General features: G+C 38.2%; 4 protein-coding genes and 1 long non-coding RNA gene across 6 annotated transcripts; 3 read left to right on the top strand and 2 right to left on the bottom strand.

The window, feature by feature from the left end:
* The first annotated feature begins 193 nt into the window (after window positions 1-193).
* Window positions 194-4163, top strand: LOC113686095 (uncharacterized). Its single transcript, XM_027203698.2, has one exon. It carries the CDS (start codon window positions 319-321, stop codon window positions 1924-1926), a length of 1608 nt encoding a protein of 535 aa, XP_027059499.1. The 5' UTR covers window positions 194-318; the 3' UTR covers window positions 1927-4163.
* Window positions 4164-5946: 1783 nt separating this feature from the next.
* LOC149036101 (cytochrome c oxidase subunit 6C-like) lies at window positions 5947-7978 on the bottom strand. The gene is made up of 3 exons (XM_089190059.1): window positions 7911-7978; window positions 6956-7176; window positions 5947-6191 (listed from the first exon to the last, which is right to left on the bottom strand). Exon 2 carries the CDS (start codon window positions 7172-7174, stop codon window positions 6956-6958), a length of 219 nt encoding a protein of 72 aa, XP_089046185.1. The 5' UTR covers window positions 7175-7176; window positions 7911-7978; the 3' UTR covers window positions 5947-6191.
* Window positions 7979-8576: 598 nt separating this feature from the next.
* On the top strand, window positions 8577-16981 carry LOC113685232 (polycomb group protein ASXL1). 2 transcript variants are annotated; one of them, XM_027202721.2, is made up of 13 exons: window positions 8577-8804; window positions 8913-8992; window positions 9932-10043; window positions 10465-10498; window positions 10818-11200; window positions 11578-11757; window positions 12249-12276; window positions 12952-13031; window positions 13323-13432; window positions 14034-14107; window positions 14378-14451; window positions 14597-14628; window positions 14747-16981. In XM_027202721.2, the coding sequence occupies exons 1-13, from the start codon at window positions 8739-8741 to the stop codon at window positions 15558-15560; spliced, it is 2067 nt and encodes a 688-aa protein (XP_027058522.1). In that variant the 5' UTR covers window positions 8577-8738; the 3' UTR covers window positions 15561-16981. The 2 variants fall into 2 exon arrangements, with proteins under 2 accessions (XP_027058522.1, XP_027058531.1); XM_027202730.2 differs by having other exon boundaries at window positions 8582-8804; window positions 11581-11757.
* Window positions 16982-18913: 1932 nt separating this feature from the next.
* On the top strand, window positions 18914-20465 carry LOC149036100 (uncharacterized). Its single transcript, XR_016181857.1, has 2 exons — window positions 18914-19037; window positions 19714-20465. It is a non-coding gene; the product is annotated as an uncharacterized LOC149036100 (long non-coding RNA).
* LOC113685438 (uncharacterized) lies at window positions 19284-22278 on the bottom strand. Its single transcript, XM_027202954.2, has 3 exons — window positions 22140-22278; window positions 20600-20714; window positions 19284-20394 (listed from the first exon to the last, which is right to left on the bottom strand). The coding sequence occupies exons 2-3, from the start codon at window positions 20634-20636 to the stop codon at window positions 19598-19600; spliced, it is 834 nt and encodes a 277-aa protein (XP_027058755.2). The 5' UTR covers window positions 20637-20714; window positions 22140-22278; the 3' UTR covers window positions 19284-19597.
* Window positions 22279-22281: the final 3 nt, after the last annotated feature.

Genomic DNA, 22281 nt, shown 5'->3' with positions numbered 1-22281 from the left:
AATGTCCTTAAGTGTACCCCGATAAAATAAAAAAGCGCTCCAATGGCTGCTTCGAGCAAAAAGATTAAATAGAACTTCTTATATTCACTGCTTACAAAATTTTTCCTTATTTTCTTTTTTAATGTCAATCTTTAATTGCATATGTTAAAGTAACTCATTGTACTAACCTACACCACACCCTATTTAACCGCTGACATAGAGGAAGTATTCAAAACGGATCCAATTACGAATGCCGAAAATTTTACCGCTCCCTTCAAGACCAAACAGTCGCGATCGTGAGAATGCTATTTTAGCAGTAGAGTGACTACAGAAAAAGTGATGGATCCCCACCTACGAAATTTGATCTGGAGTGACATCGAATACAGACTCTTCGAGTTTGTTGATCGCTTTCCTTTGCCTCAAATTGTCAAAGTGCAAGAAGGTTACTATGGCCCAACTGAAGACTCATGCATTGGGGCCGAACAGATCCTCACTCTACATTGCGTGAAAACTACAGAGAAAGTTTTAGCTCGAGACAGAAAGAAACGAGAGCTTCATATTCCTTTGAACTGTTCACAAAAGGTCGAGCTTCGTCCCGCCGAGTTCAGAGGAATTTACGAAACCGTGGAGGAAATTAGTAGAATTCCAGCGAGATTTGTAAGGGTGACCCAAGGGTATTATCTGGAAGAAGAAGCAGTGAGCCTGAATCCTGGAGATAAACTGGAAGTGATCCGCGTGGAGCATGGAATTGGAGGGAAAGAGGACTGTGTCGTGTTCCTTACTGAAGAGCGCAACCCCATTCGCTTACCTTTTAGTGTCAGTGCTGGATTCCAGTCCCTGCTTGATGGACGGGAGTACTATCTGAAGGAGCTAATGATGTCGTCATTTAAGCTGCCAGTCTACTTTCAGTTCACTGAACCACCTTCTATCACTCGAAGATCAAGTGAGGGCGTTTTTAACACATCACTCGGGGTGCTGTCATTTGAAAAAGTGTATCAAGATTCTACCATTATTTGCACTACTAAAGAAGGTAGCGTTAGAACAGTGGTCAGCTGCCCCAAAGATCTTCCAGTCACAATCAATGTGGCTCGTGGGGCACTGTCAGATGACAAGGATTATGTCCGCATTTGTCGCTTGTTTCACGATGGGGTCAGTCTTTTGAAGATTGAGAACATGGAGATACAGAACATTTATGCATCGAGGAACACCATCAGGGAGTATGAGTATATTGCAGATGATTCATCACCACCCCCACCTGTTCCTCTCCGTGAAAGTGCAGAGGACTCTTCTTCATCCAGTAGTCAGGTACCTGGAGCAAGTAACTCTGATTCTGGTGATGACAGCCATGAATACACTTACATCGACGAACCTGTGCCAGACAAATCCACCCTTTCCCAAGACCTGAAGCCAAATGGTGTCCTACCATCTGATGGTAAGGCTTCAGCAGAAATGGTGAATCTTGATAAAAATCTGGATAAAGTGGCTATCAATCATGATGATGAAGATGATGATGCCTACCAAAATTATCCTCCTCCTGTCATGAAAGGTGTTGAACCAACCACAAATAAAGAGCCTGTCAAACCTCCACGAAAATCAAAAGAGGCAGCACAACAGAGTCCTAAAGAGAATAAGCCAGAGGTAAAAAAGATCCCACCAGCTATCAAGCCAAAGCCACCTTCAATAAAGGCCAAGCCAATGGGGAAGCAGAATGAGAAAGAGAAACAGTTTGTTGTACCAGATGATCTCTCCCAAATGTCCATAAGAGAAGTGTCCCAATTTTTGAGACATTACAGTTTTGAAAATTTTGTGGAATTATTTGCTGAAAATGAGGTGGATGGTGACCTCCTTGTCAATCTGACTGAGGAGGAGCTTAAGGCACTGGGGCTGAATGCTTTTCAGTGCAAGAAAATATCAAGACTTGTCAATGGATGGAGACCTAAAAAGTAACTCTGAAAGTAAGATACATGTACAAGCAGTATACATTTTCTAATTTTGGACATTAGAGTTGGTTCATAGTTTTAAATCTTGGTTAACTTTGTTTATAAAAAGTGAGCTCAGTTCAATATTTTCTCAACTCTTTAACACCAAATATCAGATTGTTAATTCTCCCCTCTAGCTGCTACAAATTTCCTTGTAAATCAGTTAAAAAAATGTAGTGTTTGATCAAGATGAATTCTATCAGATAAGTTTGAGTATTCCCATCACTTGTTTGCTGGATAATGTCTGGATATTATTAGGAGAAGTTGCATGTTAATCATCTCTGGGATTTAACAGGTTAATACGGTTTTCACATATATGATTTTTTGCATATATGAAATATGATTTGAGTTATCCTTGATTGTATGCTTTCATAGAGTATAAAAGTAGAATCAGTATCATCTATACATCAGTATGCATATTGTCTAATCTGTTTTGTGTAGATTTCCTGATGTACTGACATAAAATACTAATTATAAAGTGAATATTTATACAGGATAGCCCTACAGTGCAAGAGTACTTAGTGTTATCAAAGGGGTCCTGTTTAAAAACATAAAATATAAGGATAAAAAAAGGAAAAAAATGACTTTTGTTACTTATGCAAATGTAAACTACACTATACAAAATATTCATCTACAGACTTCCTAAATAATAAGCTACCACTAATCTGCCTAGTTTTTATAGGTAAAGAATTAAAAGTTGAAGTGCCTAAAAAATAATATCTTTTCCGAGTAAATTCAAGTTTTACTGAAGAATCTTTGTAACAATCAAGAGCTTTCATTGGCAGCCATTTCCTTTATTTTCATGACCTTAATGTTTAATTTAGCAGCAATACTGTAAGGAGAAATTAGATGCATGTCACTTTTAGGGGTTTAAGAGTTATTAAGAAATTCAATATTGGAACCATTAACTTGTGTTACTGGTTATGTATGTTAATGGTATGTTTTTTTGTAGTTAGCAATGGTACAGTAACTCTTAACCCTTTAACTCCCAAGATCTCAATAGTGATTCTCCTTACTGTCTGCCATACAGTTCTTGTGATGTTAGTGTGGAGAATTTGGTATGGGATCAGCTTATAATCCACTAATTGATATTTTTCTTTATTCTCATCACTTGTCTGCTTGATATTGTATTTATAATGTAAGGAGAAATTCTGTCTCAGTCACTCACAATTAACACTAACAATTAAGTTCTCTTCTCTAATGTAATACATAATCCAGCAAATATTGATGATTACAGAAAATCATTTCAATTGTAGGTAGCATCATGGTATAACACTACTTAGAAAAAAAATATTTAACATTCTCCTTACATGTTCACAACAAAATTTTTAAAAAGCTAGATGGGAGAATTATTGGTGTAACTTTTGGACAGTCGTGGTTCAAAAACTTGTTTCTTTAATAAGAGTTTTACTGGAATTGTAATCCTCAAAATATTTCATGTTTTATTAGGTGGCCAAGTTAAGTATTATGCTATACAGACTTTCAAGTCTTGAAAGATTTACCTGTTAACAGTTTATCTAACTTTGTTTATTGATAAGCTTTTACTATATTTAAGCTATTTGTTTAGTTATTGAAAGGAGACATGCAATGTTATAAGATACTTACTGTAAGAAACATGCTGGAATCATGTATGTTATCATAGACTTTTATATTTTAACAATGCTACAGGTAACATTTCTGTTCATGGCATAAGAGAATTTTCTATATCAGTGGCAGCATTGAGGGGGGGGGGGAGATTCTTCCAGAAACACATTATTTAATGTTAATTAAATATCACAAAGTGTGGATGGTGAGCAAGACAGAATGTAATAATAATTATCCAATAATATATTCAAGGTATGATTTTTTGTAGTTAGCAATAGTACAGTAACTCTTAACCCTTTAACTCCCAAGATCTCAATAGTGATTCTCCTTACTGTCTGCCATACAGTTCTTGTGATGTTAGAGTGGAGAATTTAGTATCGGATCAGCTTATAATCCACTAATTGATATTTTTCTTTATTCTCATCACTTGTCTGCTTGATATTGTATTTATAACGTGAGGAGAAATTCTGTCTTGGTCACTCATGGGAGTTAAAGGGTTAACAATTTAAATTTTGTAATAAGCACAATACTTGCCCATACATATTTTGATTTGCCTCACTTAAAGCTTGCTGTAGAGTGATTATTAAAGGACTACAAAATAAAATCCATGTCAGATTTTGATTGAGTTTGGTAAGATTCCTGATAACTTGATAAAATTAAGGACACTTGTAGCTCCTTCTCCTTTCCATAATCCAATCATCTATGGGAATAAAAGCTAAAGATTACACAGTGAAGCAGTCATCAATATCCCTTGACTCTTCTCAACCAGCATGAGCTAAAATAATGAAAATGTTGGAAAATCGAAGTAATTTTGCTTCAACTTGCACTCACATCTGGCCTCTTCCCTGATATTCTTTATTTGAATTCTAAAAATAGCAGAAAACACATTTGGACATATGCTAATCCAGACATGATTAGATGGTCGTCATGATCACACACTTTGTCTTAAACATCTTGGGAATCTTGTTCCCTGACAAGAAATTTTATTTGGTTCCAAGTGGCACCCATAGTTCACGTCTTCAATTTTAATGATATTTAGAGCATGCCAGCATTTTCTTGTTATCATTTTTTGGAAATATGAGGATCTATAATTGCACTTGATCCAAAGAGGAGAAAGTATGAAGAATTCTACAAGAACTATGATGCAGAGAAAGTTGCTGAACAGATGTGGGTCGAGGAACAAGCTCATCAAGCACAAGCAAAATTGCACTATGCTGAAAGAATCAACTATAGTGCACATGTATCACCAACAGGCAGGAACTAAACTCCTTTAAATAGCTTATGAAGTAATAAAAGATTTCTTTCTCTGCTATTCTAAATTTGCATTAAACTTAGTTTTAAAAAATGTGTTTCTACAGAATTATAAAACCAATTCTTAATCCATGCTTTTGCATTATAAAATGTGTTTTGCAGCTATGGAGTTTGGATTGTCAAGGTTGGGTTACTTTTGGTGGGATCAAGACATTACAGCATGGCTCATTATAGCCTGCAGAGCAGGTGTCTTACTTGGGCAAGCTAGCATTACAAGCTAGCCTCCCCCCTGCCTCTCTATTCTTTTAACTGTCCCTCAACCCCTTGGTACAAATTCCTTTCTTTCCTCAGAGTTTGAATTGTCAAGGTTGGATTGCTTTTGATGGGATCAAGACAGAGCATAGCTCACTAAAACCTGCAGAGAGCAGGTGTCTCATTTGAACAAGCTAGAGTTACAAGCTCACCATTGTATATCTGGCTGGACATATTTGACTTAGAGTTAGGAGGACAGGGTAGTGAGCTAAGAACCCCCCCCCCTCCTTTCTTTTGACTGTCCCTCATCCCTCTGCTACAAATTTCTTTCTCTCCTCAGTCTTCTGCTGCTGTAAAATCAAAGATGGCAGCTATTATTTTCACCAAAAAATACTGAGCACTTGGTTGCCAAACTCATGACTGTTCTGTAGACTAAGCTCATGACAGAGTCTCCTTCTTAATCCCAAATTCACAAGTCTAGGTTTTGATTCCTAAAGGGGACTCAGAATTTTTCCTCTGTTCCATGTTTGAGAGAAGACACAAAATATCTTTCTTCATTACTTGCTTAGACCCACCATGAAAAAAAAAGAGGGTTCAGTAAAAATATTGTATTTGTATCAATGTAAAATAATTTTTCCACTGGTTTTGAAGAGAATTGCAGCACAGATATTGAGTCTAAAAGAAACTGTGGTGCTTCATTGGTAGGGAGTATTATATGATAATTTAATGGCGATATTAACTGTGTTTATAATTTAGACTGGCTATTGTCGAGAGTTTCTAAACCTGATGTTTTGAGCATGAGCCCAAAATCAGACCCAAGCATAATACATGTATGGTTGGATATAACCATGAGCCATTACAACAACTTTTTATCACACAAGTTAACAGTTCAAAAAGCAAGAAAATTATACAGCTTTATTTTAGTTGATCATGAAAGACAGCCCGATTAAACTACCAGAAATGAATTCAAATGAGTTTGCACAAAATAAATTTTATGTCTTTACAACTGTAATAGTTAAAGCAATAACAATCCTGCTTAAAAGACTTGCTTTCACAGGAAGAAATATTGACACAAACAAGTGGAATTTAAGAAAAAAAAATTACAGAGATGCAGCTTTCATCAATGTGTTGAGTGTTGGAAGAAATCTAGAAGGAAACAAAGATACAATTAATGAATGTGCTGCTTTCACAACTTATATGTCATGTAGCCACCAATAAGCACTCTTCAGTAAGAATGCTTCTCACTACATGACATTCCTTTCCATGAAATTGATTCCATACCAAATATCATGCTCTTAACACAGATAAATGGAAAAATAGTGACCAACATTTGCCTATCAAAGAACCACAGGTACAAAAGTAGAATTATATGACTGTGAGATGGTATGTGAAGTTTTTCACAATCGCTATAGAATCCAATGGTTTTTTTTCCAAACTATCATGAAATTGCTGACTACAACTCAACAAGATCTGCTTTTATTTATTTGTTTATTTATTTATTTCTCTTAAAAAGTGGCCATCTTCAAGACAGCTGAATGGCCATCTAGCTAAAAGCTTGGTTGTCATCAGAAAATGTAATAGATGTGTAATCTGAATTGAGAAGCCAGCTTAGTAAGGATAAATAATCAAATTTCCTAGTAGCACTATACATCCAAAAAGTATTTCTCATTATTTACTGTTTCCATATCAAAATGAAATCAGGATATTTTTTTTATTGCCAAGGGTGTGTTAATACCAGAAAACCCCCATAAAGACACATAGCGCAAAATGGAAGAACCATCAACAAACTCAAATCATGTTTGAAACCTGATCTAGGAATCAAACCTTAGCCACAGCAGTGCAAAGCCAGTACTCTTCCAACAGTTATATATTGGTTTCTTTCTGTTTATTATCTCCTTAAGAAGACTTACCTACTGTGCTTGTGCTTGACGAGCTTGTTCCTCGACCCACATCTGTTCAGCAACCTTCTCTGCATCATAGTTCTTGTAGAATTCTTCATACTTTCTCCTCTTTGGATCAGCATAGCCAAACTTCCATATGCAGCCAGCAATAATGCCCAGCCCAATGGACCTCAAAATAGCTCTTTGGAGGTTTTTCTGCACAAAGCCACGAAGTTGAGGAGGTGCCATAACTGAGGGAAGATGCCAATATGTGTATGTCAGACAAACTTCTTGAGTTTCAACAACAACTCTTTATACCCTAACATTAACATTGAATTTCATATTCTCTGAACTGCATATTCTCTAGGATACTGAAATGAAGGATTTTTTTGACAACCAAAAGCTTCTTAAATTAGCGATCATTCCATTATTCTCATGACCTTTATATTTGATTCAAGGGTGATACTTTAAGGAGAAATTAGAAGCCAGACACTTTGGGGGTGAAAGGGTCAAGGTTTCCAAGAAGCTTCTTTGCAAACATGGCACTGTATGCCCTATTAAAAGATAAATCAGTGCTGTAGGCCCAAGTTCTCTTGGTATATCTCACATTTGAAAAGAAATATAAATTTAATTCAACTTCTGGACTGCTTTGATAGCTGCGTTTGTAATTCACAAAGCAATCAAATAAGTACAAGATCGCAATAACAACAACATCATTTCGTTACTGGGTGATCATCGGGTATAACTTGCCCTAGGTTCGCCAGTTTAGCCTAAACCCGATTACGCTATTACAATGATATGTACGAAGTGTAATCTCTTCGTATAATTCCGTGAGTTTTTAAGATATATCAGCCTGGATTGAAATTATCCCGAACGATGACGATATTTCGGGCCCAAAATTGAAAGCCAAAAGCATTCAAGTGCACAAAAATAATAGGGATGTTTGAAAATCATAAATTAGACAAAAAAATAGAACTCAGATTACCTGAAAATCCACAAAATAGAGAGCTAAATGACCCTATGGTTTATTTCCACTTCAGTTCGCTCAAGTTCGTATAACTAATACAGCTTCTGCGCGTAATCAACTTGGGTAAGTTTGCTGGCCGGATGTACCGTAAGACACGAACAGTGCACGAAATCTTCAATACCAGTATCTGCGCCTGGCATGGCACCGATCCAGCTTATAGCTAAGGTCTTGAGGAGCCCATTAAGTTATTGCAAATAAGGAGTTGCAACATTCTCCTTTAATTGGTTTGGATAGCAAGGTAAAACATCGGCATTGAAGCGGAGTGTCTGAGAGATGCAACCGCCGGTCCGATCTTATGAACATTTCTGTTCTCCGCGAAAATTATCAGTTGTTATTGAGAGAGACAGGAGCTCGTTCGCAGCTTATGCCCGTAGAATATAGCGCAAACTTTGGCTAGTTTATGTCAAAAAATTTTTTTGCGAAAACAACATGCCTCGATCCAAGCTCTTTAGCGAAAGAGCTCGATCGCAACTTATGCCCATATAATTTAGCGCAAACTTTGTCCAGATTACGCCCGAATGTTTTTTTGTGAACAACAACATGCCTCGACCCAAGCTCTTTAGCGAAAGTGACTCTCACAAAGGCGTGGTGGCGCGGTCAGTTTTAAAAACTTCCTGTAAAATTGTCACGTGATCCGTTGTGTTCGTTCGTCTAGTGCAAAATGGCGGTTTGATCGTCTGATTGATTCGGCATTAGACTTCAAATCTTGCCCATGCCTGACAATTTCCAACTTGAAAACGATCGGATTCTTACGGTATTATCGAACGCTAACGGTTCTTTCGGGAAATGAGTACGGAGAAGGGCGAAACGAAGAGAAAGAAAGGTATAACATGGGCTGAAGCCGCCAAACAGGTAAACTGCAATGGTGACACAATGAATGCAATGTCAGCTGACTCGGAGCTCTACGATTTTTTCTAAGCAGTTACATCATTAATTGAAGAGTGTTAATTTTACTTGTAGGTGCTAGAGAGGTCTACCGAGCCGCTTACACATAAAGACATCCTCAAGGTCATTAAGGAAGAGGGTTTGCGCGATTTGAGGTAAGTAACAGCGATGCGTTCTTCGCCAGTTTGTGATTGACAGACTTGAAGATTAGTGGCAGTTCATTGATTTTGTTGGTGAAGAGGTCCCTTTTTCGAGATCATGACGTTTTTATAAGGCCTGTGTAATATTTGACCCCAGTATAGTACAAACTCACCAACTGTAAAATGATTTTGAACAATCGAAACAAAGCTGAGGTATTTCGAATAAAGTTGCGCTTTATGGATGCTGGCGACCTTTACTTTTTAATGTACAGTATAACATAGATTGGTAGGAAGATTGAGTTTTTTCTTTATTTTAGCAGGACTTTTGAGCATTTTATTACCTATTCAAAATTGGCCGACTTTTTTTGGTTCGATTTTTTGCTACGAAGATGATTGTACAAGTATTCGTGAATCAATTTAGAGGGGGAATGGGAAGGAATATACCAACTTTGGGATCTTGGACCATCTCCAAGTTCTTCGGAATTGAATTCCTTAAATATCAAATTTTCGTGGGCTATTAGCCAGGGAGGCTGTATTTTGATATTGCTCTGTTTGGTTTGTATATTATTTTGTTTCAATTATTTCCTTTGTTATTTATTTATTTATTTGTTTTTCAATAGTTTTGAGTTCATGCACATTTTTAAATTTTTGTTGTCTTTTGCAATGAATGCTGCGTGATAGAGAGAATACACCATAATACCATAGAAGGAAATGAGATTTAGAGTGATAATAATTATTGACCATGAATTGAATCTTGCAAGGGTAAACATTCACTCTTAGTGGAGTGTTGTCAGCCAAGTATCATCACCATCATCATTGCAGTTCCTTCCCCTCTTCCCTTGTCTCTACCAAACCTCTTTGAATTCATAATGAAAACTATTGCATGTGACTTTTGAGTGAACTCTTTGCCCTATGATGACATATACTTCCTATAATCCTATTATTACTTGACAGCCGTGGGACAGCGCCCTTAGCGTGTCTTAACGCTATGCTTCACCATCACTCTCGTGGGCCAAATGATCTATTTATTAAAGTCGAAGGACGAATGAGTTGTTACCGACTCAATGTAAGTGCTAATGGCTTTGCAACCAGATTTACTTGAACAATAGTGATTTGCCAAGATGAGCATTTTACTGATATGTAAGCTGAAATTCTTACATTGAATTGGGAATTGAACCCAAGTGGAATCCTGAATTTTCCCGTTTCCTTGGGAAAAATAAACTGGTTTCAATAATATGCAAAAGCAGTTCAAGCTCAAATTATTAAGATTTTCAAGAAACATAGAGTATGAAAAATAACGATTCTAATGTCTATGATTTCAAACCTAGCAGTTGAAAGAGTTTTTGTCTTTTTCCTTTCATGAAACTTTGCTATCTGTTTAATTATACTGGTCCAGTAGTAACAATATGATAAGAGTTAAACTTAAGACTCAACCACATTGTGATTTATCTGTTCAATACTGAAACTGTTTGTTTTTTTCATTAAAGCCAAACAGGGTTGAAACTTCAGGAGAAAATTCTGGTGAGTTGCATTTCACTATGTCTCTTAGTTTAGTTAATCTTTAACTCCCATTAATGACCAAGACAGAATTTCCTCTTACAATATCAATACAATATCAAGGGAACAAGTGGTGAGAATTGAAAAAGCAATTGTCAATTAGGGGATTATTATTTGATCCAGTACCAAATTCTACTTAGTAGCTTGATAAGAATTGTATGGTTGTCAGTAAGGAGAATTGCCAATGTGATCTTAGGAGTGAAGGGGTCAAGAGTGAAGCTTTTATATCCTTAGCGAATGAAAGATTTTTGGTTTCATATTTATTTTATTTGCTATATCACAGCACAAGACTCTGATTCTGACCTTATGGATATGACTGACGATGCAGAATTTAGCATGTTCCTTGATAAGGAGAGTGTGAATGGATCTCATCTCAACAACGGAAAAGTTAAGTTACCTATGGGAACAAATGACATTGTAATGCCACAGCTGAAACCACCGCCACCCAATCTGTCCCCTAGGGAGACCAAACCAAAGGCAGCACTTACAAAAGATGGACGACTACAAAAAAAACGGGGTCCAAAACCTGGACCTCGCAGTCAGTCATCAAACAAAAGACCAAGGTTGAGTAGTACAAGGCCAGTGCCAAAGATGGTGTTGAAAAATCTCAAAGTAGGTACCATTGAAAGTGGATCAGGAAGTAATGGAAGGAGTGGGAATGGAAAAGTAAGCTTTGTTTGCTACTAATGCTATGCTTGATTTGATAAACGGTAGTTGAAATATAGCCTGGAAGTAAACGAAATGACATTGTAAGATTCTCTCTCTGACTGGAGGTTAATAGTATACACATCAGCTTTGAAAAATGTTTACAGTGGTCAATTTGCATTATCAACTCAGTTAATAAAACTAAATTATGTCATAAGATGAAACATATTGAGTGAATTGTGAATGCCCAATTAGATTCATTGCCACCACTTGAAAAGAAAAGCAGCAGCTTTGAAATTAGAAGACAATCCTGTCATGAGCAGTTGCTGCAATTGGGAATTAATTTCCAATGTAAGCAGGGATGAGTATGCATCACAATAGTATTATTATTTACTCAGCAGGTGAAGGCTCCATCCGTTCTCATTCCACCCTCATCCAAACTCATACCTCCATCTAGTGCATCTGTTACAGCCAATGCCATCGCAAGCCACAGCTTTCCCAGGGTTCCAAGTTCAGTTGATGGTCTGGAAGCTCAAGAAAAATTGGAGAAATTTTCTGACCTATGGACATCATCCAAGGTTGGTATCCTGTGGTGTTAGCTAGCTTCTACTTGGTACTTGATTGAATTCTCATGGTAGAGTTATGGGTGCTTTGGATACCTTTCAATGTTTTTTTCACTTACTCAGCTTGCAATATTTTGGTTATGTCCCTGAGACAAATAAAGTGAAGTTCTTTAGCTGAAATTCAACTGTCAAGCCTTAACTTTTTGACTCATTGCAATATCACCCTGAATGAAACACTAAGGTTATGAGAAAAGAAACTGATCACCATCGGAAGAAGTTCTTGATTGTTACACAAATTCTCCTCATCAGCACGTAAGGAAATGTTTAGAGAACAGTATAGAGAATAACTATATTGATGGTAGGGTGTAAAGAGTAAATTAAAAGGTTTTGAAAACTTTACAACAGTGCTAGAAAGTTTTAATTGAACTGTGGTACATTCCTATGGTAGAATTGCTGGTATAAATTTTTTGTTTCTGATTGCACTTATGGATTGAATCCTATTTTAGCCAAGAAGATACAAGAAAATGAGTGTTGGTGAGTGTTATCAGACTAATGCTTGTTACCAATTATGGTTACATGTTTTGAGTATATTCAGAGAATACAGTAAATAGTTGACTCTTTAACTCCCAAGACTTACTAAGGGAATCTTACCTTACTTTATCATTACATTTTTAAGGAGAAGGGTGATGAGAGGAAAGAAAAATATTGATTAAAGGATATTGATTGATTCAGCAAGAAATTCTCAAAGCAAAAATGAAGAGAAATGTATGGGAGACAGTGTTGAGTATTAATGTTTTGATCTTGGAAGTGAAAAGTGTTCACGCATTTAGTCATTTTGCTGATCAGTCCCAGCTTTAAGATCCAACATGTTATTACCAAAACATGCAGTAAAGTTCAATGCCAAATTTATGAGCTCTCTGTATGCTGTGATCAGTTGTTCTCGTAACAGACATTTTGAATCCAAATTTACCAGTCTCAACTTTGGAATGTGACCTTTGAACCTAAGAAATATTGCACTTATTTCCTGAGTATCTCAGGTTGAACTCAACAGTGTGCTGTGTATAGAGGTAGTGAACAGATACTGTAACAACTCTTTTATCAGTGTTGTCCACCATTCTGAAAGCTCCTTACAAAATTGTGAAAGTCCTGAGCATATCAGCAGTATTCAAGGATTGCAGGATACTTAATGTATTCTGTTTAATTTTTCAGCTGCACAGTTAAAGAGAACTAAGGAAGGACGCGTAGACATACAGTCTCCAGACTCGATTCTCACTAGTATTCCCCTTCGTGTAAGTAATGTCCTTTGGTCATCATTTTTGTCACAGTCCTGCAAAGGAACATGACTTTTCAATATTTTGTTAACCCTTTCACTTCTCTTAATGACCAAGAAAGAATTTCCCCAACGATGTCCATACAATATCAAGCAGACAAGAGATGAGAATGAAGGAAAATATAGATAAGGGAATTATTACTTGATCTGATACCAAATTCTTTAAACTAACATCATTAGAATTTTATGGCACATAGTAAGGAGAAGATATATTGTGTTGAAAAATTAATTTTACGTAATCTTTTTGCAGTCTCTCATCAACCAGCGAACATTTAATATGTTGCCACAATGGTATCAGTACAAGTTAGTGACTCTACTACCAAAAGTTGACCGGGCAATAGGCCATGATGGAGCTTTAAGGTTTGTGCTTGGCATCTGTTGCTGATGCAAAGAAACAATATTGATCAAAACTTTGAGTCATTTTCATGTCTCAGTTAGATAGAGGAGAACCAGACAAGGGAATATTTGGATCTAGGTCATGATAAATGAATGGAGAGCTGGCAGGGGGCAGTACAACTCTTTCTCTTTCTCTTTTTTACGTCTACCCATCCTTCCCTACACAGGATAATTTAGAATTATCAACTGAGTTGATAATGTAAATTGGCCAATGTAAAGAGTTTCAAAGGTTTTGTTTCAAACATCAGCCCTTAGTCAAAGCAATGACTAAGGGCTGAAGCTCAAAACATCAGCTTTGAAACACTTAACAAAGGCCAATTTACATTATCAACTCAGTTGATAATACTAAATTACCCTGCTATACACTCCCACCGATGCAGCACCAAAGTTTATTCAAAAACTTACCCCCTTTATTCATCTGCCCAACACAGGTCAGCTTTTACTATGGTTTATTTTGAAATTGCATGCGCTAGGCCGTACAGATCTTAAAAGGAATTTCCTTATTTCTAACTAAATGTTTTTATGAGCCGCAGTAGATCAACAAACTGTTCTTTTTTATTTTCAGACCATCACACACTGCATTCACAAATGAGTTCTTTGCAAGTGCATGTCATTCTTGGAAAGACAGGCTTCAGGATGGTAAGAGGCATAACTTAATAGAGCAATTTTCAATTTATTATTTGAAGTAATCTGGGAATTATGAAAGCATTTACTCCAATACCATCCAGACTGGTCATAAATTGTTTTGTCTTATTAATTTTAAAGTAGCTAGTGATTCAGGAACAAGTAGCCAACACGGGGAACACTGTTAATACTCCAATCTATCATGTGGGACAGTCAGCAAGATCGCGTTTTTTTACTAACAACTTCTAGTTTATGTTTCATGGATTGATACCTTCTGCCCCCCAGGTGACTTTATGACTGATATGCAACAGAGGATGAAACAGGAGGAAGAGAGACTGGCAAAATTGGATCCTTGGAAGGTGATGCAGAACGTAGTGTGTGATGATCAATTATTTGTGTGGCGCAAAGGTTTTTTTTATTCTTAATTGTTAACAGTTACCTTTGCTGCAAAGTGGTTGACTTTATAATGTCTTTTCACACCCGCGTGAAATTTTTGCTTTGCAGGCCAAGTTCTTCGAGCCTGTCTGGGGAAAAAGGTATGTTACCTTGCTTTTGATTTTTTTTTGTGTTTGTATCGAAAGGCGACCGTCAAAGAGAGGAATGACTGTACCACTCTTTAACTTTCCCTTAAACTTTCCCTTATTTTCCGCACAGGAACATTCCAGACAATTCTTTATCCCAAGACCCTACGGATTCCTACTTCACAGCCCCACTCTCCCCGGCGCCAGCCTCGTCACCAAGAAGCACCATGACTGCAAACCACAAGGATCCCACCCTGGGTAGGTCACAACTCAAATCACCAAGGGTGGCAAGTGGTATGATACAACCGCTGACAGTACCTGTACAAAAACTACCGGCGCATTGTCTTCCTAAACGAGTCACCGAGTCAAGGAGATCCGAAGCCGCTAAACAGCTCCGTGCGAACGCACGTACGTCTCGACCGCGGTCCATACCAATTTACAAAATGGTCACTGTGGCGGTTGCCACAGAAGCTCTTAAAGCTGTAAGAACTTGCGCTCCACCGTCCATGCTTACTGCTAGTACGGTGTACGCGAAAAAACGGACAATAAAGACGCCTTGTAGTGAGGCTTCAACTGACAGCGCGTTGTCTCGAGAAACGTCAGCAGCTTCCATTTCTACTCCGTCGATTCTATCCCACGATGCTGTAGAGCTCCGTGCTCCCGCCTCCCTCATAAAACCGAGACCTCCATCCCGTGCTGCCATGCGTCAACAGGTGGCAGCCAACCGGGAGGATCTAACACGACGAGGCTCTGCTTCGGGCACTGCTACAAGAGGTGGCTTTACGTCGACTACGGTGTCCGCTAAGAACTTTAACAGATCGATGCTGCTTAAGAGTTGTTCTTGCCGTCTGAAAGCGATGGAGGTTTGCAGAAAATGCGGAGCATTCTGCCACGATGACTGTATCAGCGCGGCCCAGCTCTGTAACTCGTGCGTCAGTGTTAACTGACCGACGCCACATGCAATATGTTCATATCATTCTGGTCTTAAAAATTAAATTTCACTTGTCCTTAATAGAGATAATCGCGCTTCCGTTGCCACCAGAAAGTTAACACCTCACGGTTGAGTTTTTGTTCATTATTATTATTTCTCTGTTTGCTTTTACCTTTGCTTTTTGAGATCTTTCCAGATGTTAGACAGATTTCGCTTGATGTGAATGCCTCGTTGGCGTCAAAACCGCGCGATTTTTAGTACTAAATACTTCGCCTCAATGAGGCAAAAGAGAGGGAAAAGTTTTTACGTCGCTTACCAGTCTATTTTTTATTTTGAATTTCCAACTAATACTTTTCGAATACTAAATATTCGAATATTTTCAAAAAAGTGTAAACTTAAACAAAAAAAAAGACGTCAAAAACTTTCAGGGGTGACTGTGGTAGCGCGGTAATAGCTGTAACATTTAAGGTAGACAAACTTTGAATCATCTTTTTTAAATCTTAAGTCGTATCACGATAACCGTTGAGCCTCAGGCTTTATTGTACAAGACACTCACTAACACAGATTGGTCACTTCAGGAGCTAAATCACAGTATATACATTTTGAAAAATTGTCCCCTAAGTTTTTAAGTTTGTGTTCTGTTCTATAGTCCAGTCTTCTCCTCCAAGATGCAATTTTCCTTTGAATGCCCATAGGAATCTGGTATTGCAAAGGCTATCACCGCGCTCTGTGACTGATCCAGAAAACTCGCGCCACTTTTCAACCAATCACAATCTCGCTTGGTCACCAGCGTTTTCCCGCGTCTTTTCCAATTTGTTGACGCTAGAATTTATTGGCACATGAGAAAAATTTTACAATTGGTTGCTGTGGTTAGTTTTTTTTTTCGTTTACGACTCTCAATTATGAAGGGCGCAAACGGTACTTATAAACTAATGCAGGTATAGTGTCAGATTTGGCTAGAAGTGACACAAAATTTCGTGTTCCCTTGACCCTTTGTGACCAAAAGAGAATAACTCCCTACAATACTGATACATTTTCACGATACAAAGCGACGAGAAAATGGAAAAACATCCAGGGTATATGGTTTGATGAAACTCGAAATTCTCAGAACCAAAATTGTAGTAAAAGTATGGAACATGGTTCAGAGAATTGTAAGTTTGAGAGTGAAAGGGTTTTAGTTCACGATGTTGTGAAAAAACGACCAATCCTATCTGTAAGCTCCACGACATTCTGTTAACTGAAAGTTTCTTTATTTCTGTCGTAAGTAGAGTACAAGAAGAGATAGGACAATTTATGAGAATTATGTTAGAAACATGAGATTATAATATTGTAAATAATGACTTCAAATGACCAGGTCAGTCGGATTTAAAAGAGGAAAAAAAATTATTACATTCAGCTGTCCTGGGCCGTTTTTAATAAATAATTGATGTTTTGACATTTTAATGTTATAATGAGATGACTGCTACCGTTGTAGTGTGGAAAGCAAAGGGAATCTTGGTGCCTTTTTTCCGAAGACCCATTCAGCCTCCAAACTCAAAGCTGTAACCATAAAAGACCGTAACGTCATGTAGCCTGGGAGTTTCTCCGCCCGTGGGAAAATTTAAAAGCAGTTGGGAGGAGGTTAGCAAGGGATCTGGGACTAATTACAATTGCCAGATCCTTTGCTGTCAGCTCCAGACCTCTTGCCGACTAATACAGGGAGTTTAAGATCCACGTTTGTTTCTAAATACGTGCAACCGCAAACGTCTAGGAATCACGTAACCAGACTCCAGCGTTCATGTTTGCCGTTTGCTGTCCGCGTTTGAACTTCGGGCAAGGCAATTTCAGGTACTTGAACTCTCTCAACGCTTTTTGTCTTCCTGTTCGAAAGTTCTCGCGCATGTCCTATAAATATATGTGAGGTGAAGTCTTTTCTTTATAGCCAATCAGTTTGGGGTGCAAGGAAACCAATCTTTTAGCTACATTTTGTGCTTAAAATGAAAGACCCCTATCCTTCGTGTAATTCAAGATGACGGCGCACATGTTGATTTTTTTTTTTTTCGGTGAAAGCCGTCAACGATCTATAAAGCTGAAAGTCTCGAAACTTCAAACCACAAACTGCTGGCCGCGGTTTGACATTTGCGGTGAACATTTCTAAAACTCTCTAATGATGAGGGCTTGCTCGCAGGCTACAAGACAGGCTCATGAAGATAGATGTAGGTCGCAGCATGTCCTGCTCACTTTAATCATCGCCAATCACAAAAGAGATGATAAGTAGCTTAGCCAATCAGATTGCAGTATTGTGAAAAACACTAACATACTTTTTTTAAATATGCACGAAGAATATAACGACATAATACTTCAACACCGCTCAGAGCCATAACAGACGTTAACACACTGTTGTAATAGTGTAGTTTGATCGTTCGGATGAGTGTAGTCCTGAGAAGGACTGTTGTCGGTAGTGGTGACTGACGTTTCGACAACCTGAGCGGAAGTCATCATCAGAGTCAAGTGAATAGTTGTTGTCAGTCGAATGTTCTTAGTCTGGTTTTTATAAACTGATTGGTCAGTTTTGCCATGAAGTTATTGGCTGTAAGACTCAAGTGGCGTTCTCGATCCGTTAGTGAAGTTAGGTCGTTCTGTTCGGTTCGTTTGCAATGTTAATGTCGTGAATGAGTCGTTTGTATGGTGCCGGTGGTGGTTGACACCTGTTGAGAGGAGTCTGTTCCAAGTTAGTAAACCAATTGCGCTCGTCGTGTTAGAGTCCTGGTAGTTGTGGCTTTGTGTGATATCGGGTTGTAGGATGACTCGTCCAGCAATCTGTCAGTATGTGTCGGTTTCCTGTAAACTGATGTCCGTAGTGAGTTGTCGTCATGGCCTACCAGGCAGTCTAGAAAAGGTAGTTTTACCATTTTCTTCGACCTCTCTGGTAAACTGTAAGTCAGTGTTTTGTCTGTTGAGGTGGTGGTGCATCGATTTCGTCGTGTCGTACGGCGGTGAAAGTATTGTCAACGTAGTGTAACCAAAGTGGTATCGTTTGTCAGAGTCGAACGGGCGCTTTCCTCGATGTTCTGCATCACAATTTCTGCTACAACAACAGAAACTGGAGACCCCATAGCTGTACCGTGTAACTTTTTGTACTTTTTACCGTTGTGCCGAAAGTAAGTTGACGTAAGGCAAAGGTTTAGTAGGTCCATAATGTCTTCTGTAGGTAGCGATGGAGGGTCGGTGGATTGTAGGATATCAGTTAATGAAGTCCTCGGTGGATTATAGTTTACGTTTGGATTTGTCAGTGAGCAGTTGTAGTATTGTTGTCAGGTACTTGAACAAGTACCTGTCGACAATACTATAACCGCTTACCGAGCAGCCACGTAGATTAACTTTCGTAAAAACAAAACCAAAGTAATCACAAAAGAAAGGAGCGGCTTTAGAGCTCAAAATAAAATGAGGAGCGAGAAAACGCGAGTTACCAAGTCACGATTGGTGTAAGATTTGAATCTGACTGGTTGAGAAAGTAAGTGCAAATTTCCTGGACCAAGCCTTCCCTTTTAGGGACTCTGCACTGCTTTGGTGCCTCGTTTATTGACTGAAAGCTTGGTACAGGCTCGAACAATTTTCTATCGAGTGTTTAAGGTAATTCACGAGCGCTTTGGTTTTTCTGAGCCGTCTGACCCCTCCAGAAAATTTTTTCACTTTTTCAATTGGTAGGATTTGAACGAAAACTAGTTCAAGCAAAATTTTCCTAGAGCCTCTGCAATCATTTTTAATCCATCGACTATTTTATTGTTTTATATTGAGTGAAAATTTGTAAAAATATCCTCATGATACTATTTACATACAACTGCACTTAAAAAATAATATCTTTGAATCGATGCCGCAATAAGAATAGACTATTTGATATCCAATAATATCAAAAGTAACATGATGTCACAATTAAAAAGTGAAATATTCTATCACTAAGCTTTCGTCGGGTAAAAAATTGGAAACATCATGGCTAATTCATAAAAGACACATGTAACCTAGGAGGTACGTGGAAATAATCGCTAAGGGTAAATTTAAGAGGGTAAAGGAATTTTACAGTTCGTTCGGGCCACTCTCCAGTTTGAGTTTCCTTTGCAGGGTAATAGGAAGTGGTAAACTGTCAAAGCCACGTATTCCTGAGTATTTCCTTATTCTTTCTCTTATAACAGAAAGACACTCCGGTTCAAGACTTAACATTGTCGTACATTTGGCAGCCAACAAGAATTCCTGGATCGCGCTTGATTTACACCTGTCAATCGCAGTCAGGCCACAATAATCCGATTGGTTAATTTTCGCTCCAAAGGACACCATCGTCTTGACAGCGTGTTCAAATTGACCAATCACAGCCAAGTGCAGAGGAGTGTACCCACAGTAACTTTCTCTAGCATTCAAATCTGCTCCACAGAGAAATAGCGCCTTTGCACTGGCTTCGTTGCCGTTCTGTGCTGCAAAGTGTAAAGGTGTGTATCCCGCGAAATTTCGCGCGTGAGCATTTGCGTTAAAGCGAACCAGTAGCTCTATGAGAGCATAATTGTTGTGCATTGCAGCAAAATGAAGAGGAGTTTCACCAAAGAAAACGCCGCTACTGTAATTCAAATTAGCTCCAAACTCGCATAGAAGTTCAACAATGTCCAACATGTTTTCTGCTCTTGAAGTTGTCAATGCCAAGAGAAGAGGACTGTAATCTAACGAGTCGACACCATTAACGTTCGCACCTCGTAACAGCAGACTGTGCACGAGTTTTGGTGGCGCGCCGGAGCGCAGCGCAGTCCTGAGTTGACTGTCTAATAACTCCCGGCTAGTAGAGTGTACTGAATCGTACTTGAATCTTTTAAAAATACTTCGCAACCCTGGAAGATATAAAAAAAAGTACGCAAGTTTACAACATTAAATGAATGCCAATTAAATCATTTCCGGTTACTGTTATAGCCATGTCTGATTAAAAGACTTTTCCATCTCATCTATGACCTTTCCGTCCTCAGGAAGTTGTATTCTCGTATTTTAGACTTATGGCGATATTTACATAAACGATAAAACTACTCGCAAAATATTTGCCTTGCTCCTTTGTACACTTCACCCTAGTTCTTGGCATCGTCAATTTGTTCTTGATCACTGCAACTTGAGGAATCCTTCACAATGGCCTGGTTCGATGCACCTGCTCACTTCTTTGCTGCCAAAAGAGATGAAGATATTCCTTCACGTTTGTGATAACCTGTAAGACGCTGATTCATCTACAGATTAGATGATAATTATCCATAACCGATGCAGTCAACATTTTGGAAAGTTTTTTCCAAAATTACGACGGTTTATTATTCAATCAGAGATCACGTCATAAGCTCGTGCAACTCAGGAGTCAAGTCAAAGATACGCGCGCGTCAAATTGCGCATGTCATACCCCCTCCAGACCCTCCCCATCGATCTGCCATTATAATTATAAGGGTAGGAAGGATAGGGGCGATTCCCGTGACTCTCTCTATAACAGTCTTCCCGAACAGCGACTGGTTATCGAGCCTAAAATAAGGGTCGACTTGAAAACGAAAATCTTAATAATTAGACCAGGACTGAGACCATGAAAATGCTAAACAGCATAATTTAGCTGTCATGAAAGCAAATTCACACATCCGACTCTACAGTAAATAATTTTAACATTATGTGCTCCACTGGTAGAAGGCGTTATAATTTGGTCTTTTCTTTGTTCGAAGCCCAATGACAAGAAGAAGAAACATGAACATGGAACCCGGAAAAACTAGGACTTTTGTTCACTAATCGAGTGAAATTCCAGTGAAGGCAACTTAGATAACGTAATGGGTGCAATGAATAAAGAAATGCCGATTCTCAAATATCAACAACCGACAATTTTTAGGCGGAATTTAGAAACTCATTACGTTTTGCGTTTTTAACGAAAACTTCGAAGTTAGCACTATTGCGTTTTCGCACTTTTGTGTGTTCAAAATTAACAATTTATTCAAATTTCCTGAGGAACATGGAGTTGAAGCCCTGTACAGAATATGAATGGTTAAGGTGAAAAGATGTGACAAAATAACTCTCCAGATCATAAAGTGTCGTGATAAAGGTTAACTTTTTTGTCTGTTCTCTCTAGTTGTCATTGGTTCAAAATGTTGGTGCCACTGAATAATTTACCACCTAGCAAATATCAACAAAGAAAGTGTACACCTAAAAAGGTAAATCGCTCAAGGCGGAAGACAACGACGTTGTTTTTTCCATTTTTTCCGTTGTTTTTGTAATTCATACAGCCATTTTGACCAGGACCCAGTTAGGATATGTCTGTTCGTTGCGAAAGGGAGCATAATGCAATACATACTGTTCGTGAATTAAAATGCGCAAAAAGTTTTCGTTTGACTTTCCTTAAATGTGCGTCAGTACAGCAAGTGCCAAATTAAAATTATTCCGTTCTATAATCTAGCAAAGCCTTCGAGAAATATACAGGCAACATAACATTTCTACATCGTCGAGCGAATGGCTCATTGGAGACAATAAACACAAACTTTACCGCGAACTTGAAAATCGCTCGTAGGTAAGAACAGTAGTGAACAAACCTAAATCAATCAGCTAGATTAGAGAAGTTAGCTCTTACTTTTTTAAACTTGTCCCAGATGAAGCCTTTGTCCTTTCAACATTCGCCACGCGTTCTTCACAAAATTTTATGGATTCTGTTTTCTGTTTTTTCAACGCAAACCTTCTTTGTTGTGACTTTCTTTGTTTCTGGTTTTTACAAG

The sequence above is a fragment of the Pocillopora damicornis genome, chromosome 12 (genome assembly GCF_964200805.1).
Source record: "Pocillopora damicornis chromosome 12, jaPocDami1.2, whole genome shotgun sequence".
NCBI lineage: Eukaryota > Metazoa > Cnidaria > Anthozoa > Scleractinia > Pocilloporidae > Pocillopora > Pocillopora damicornis.
The sequence above is the reverse complement of the archived record's forward strand: the minus strand, read 5'-3'. Positions and strand labels throughout refer to the sequence as shown.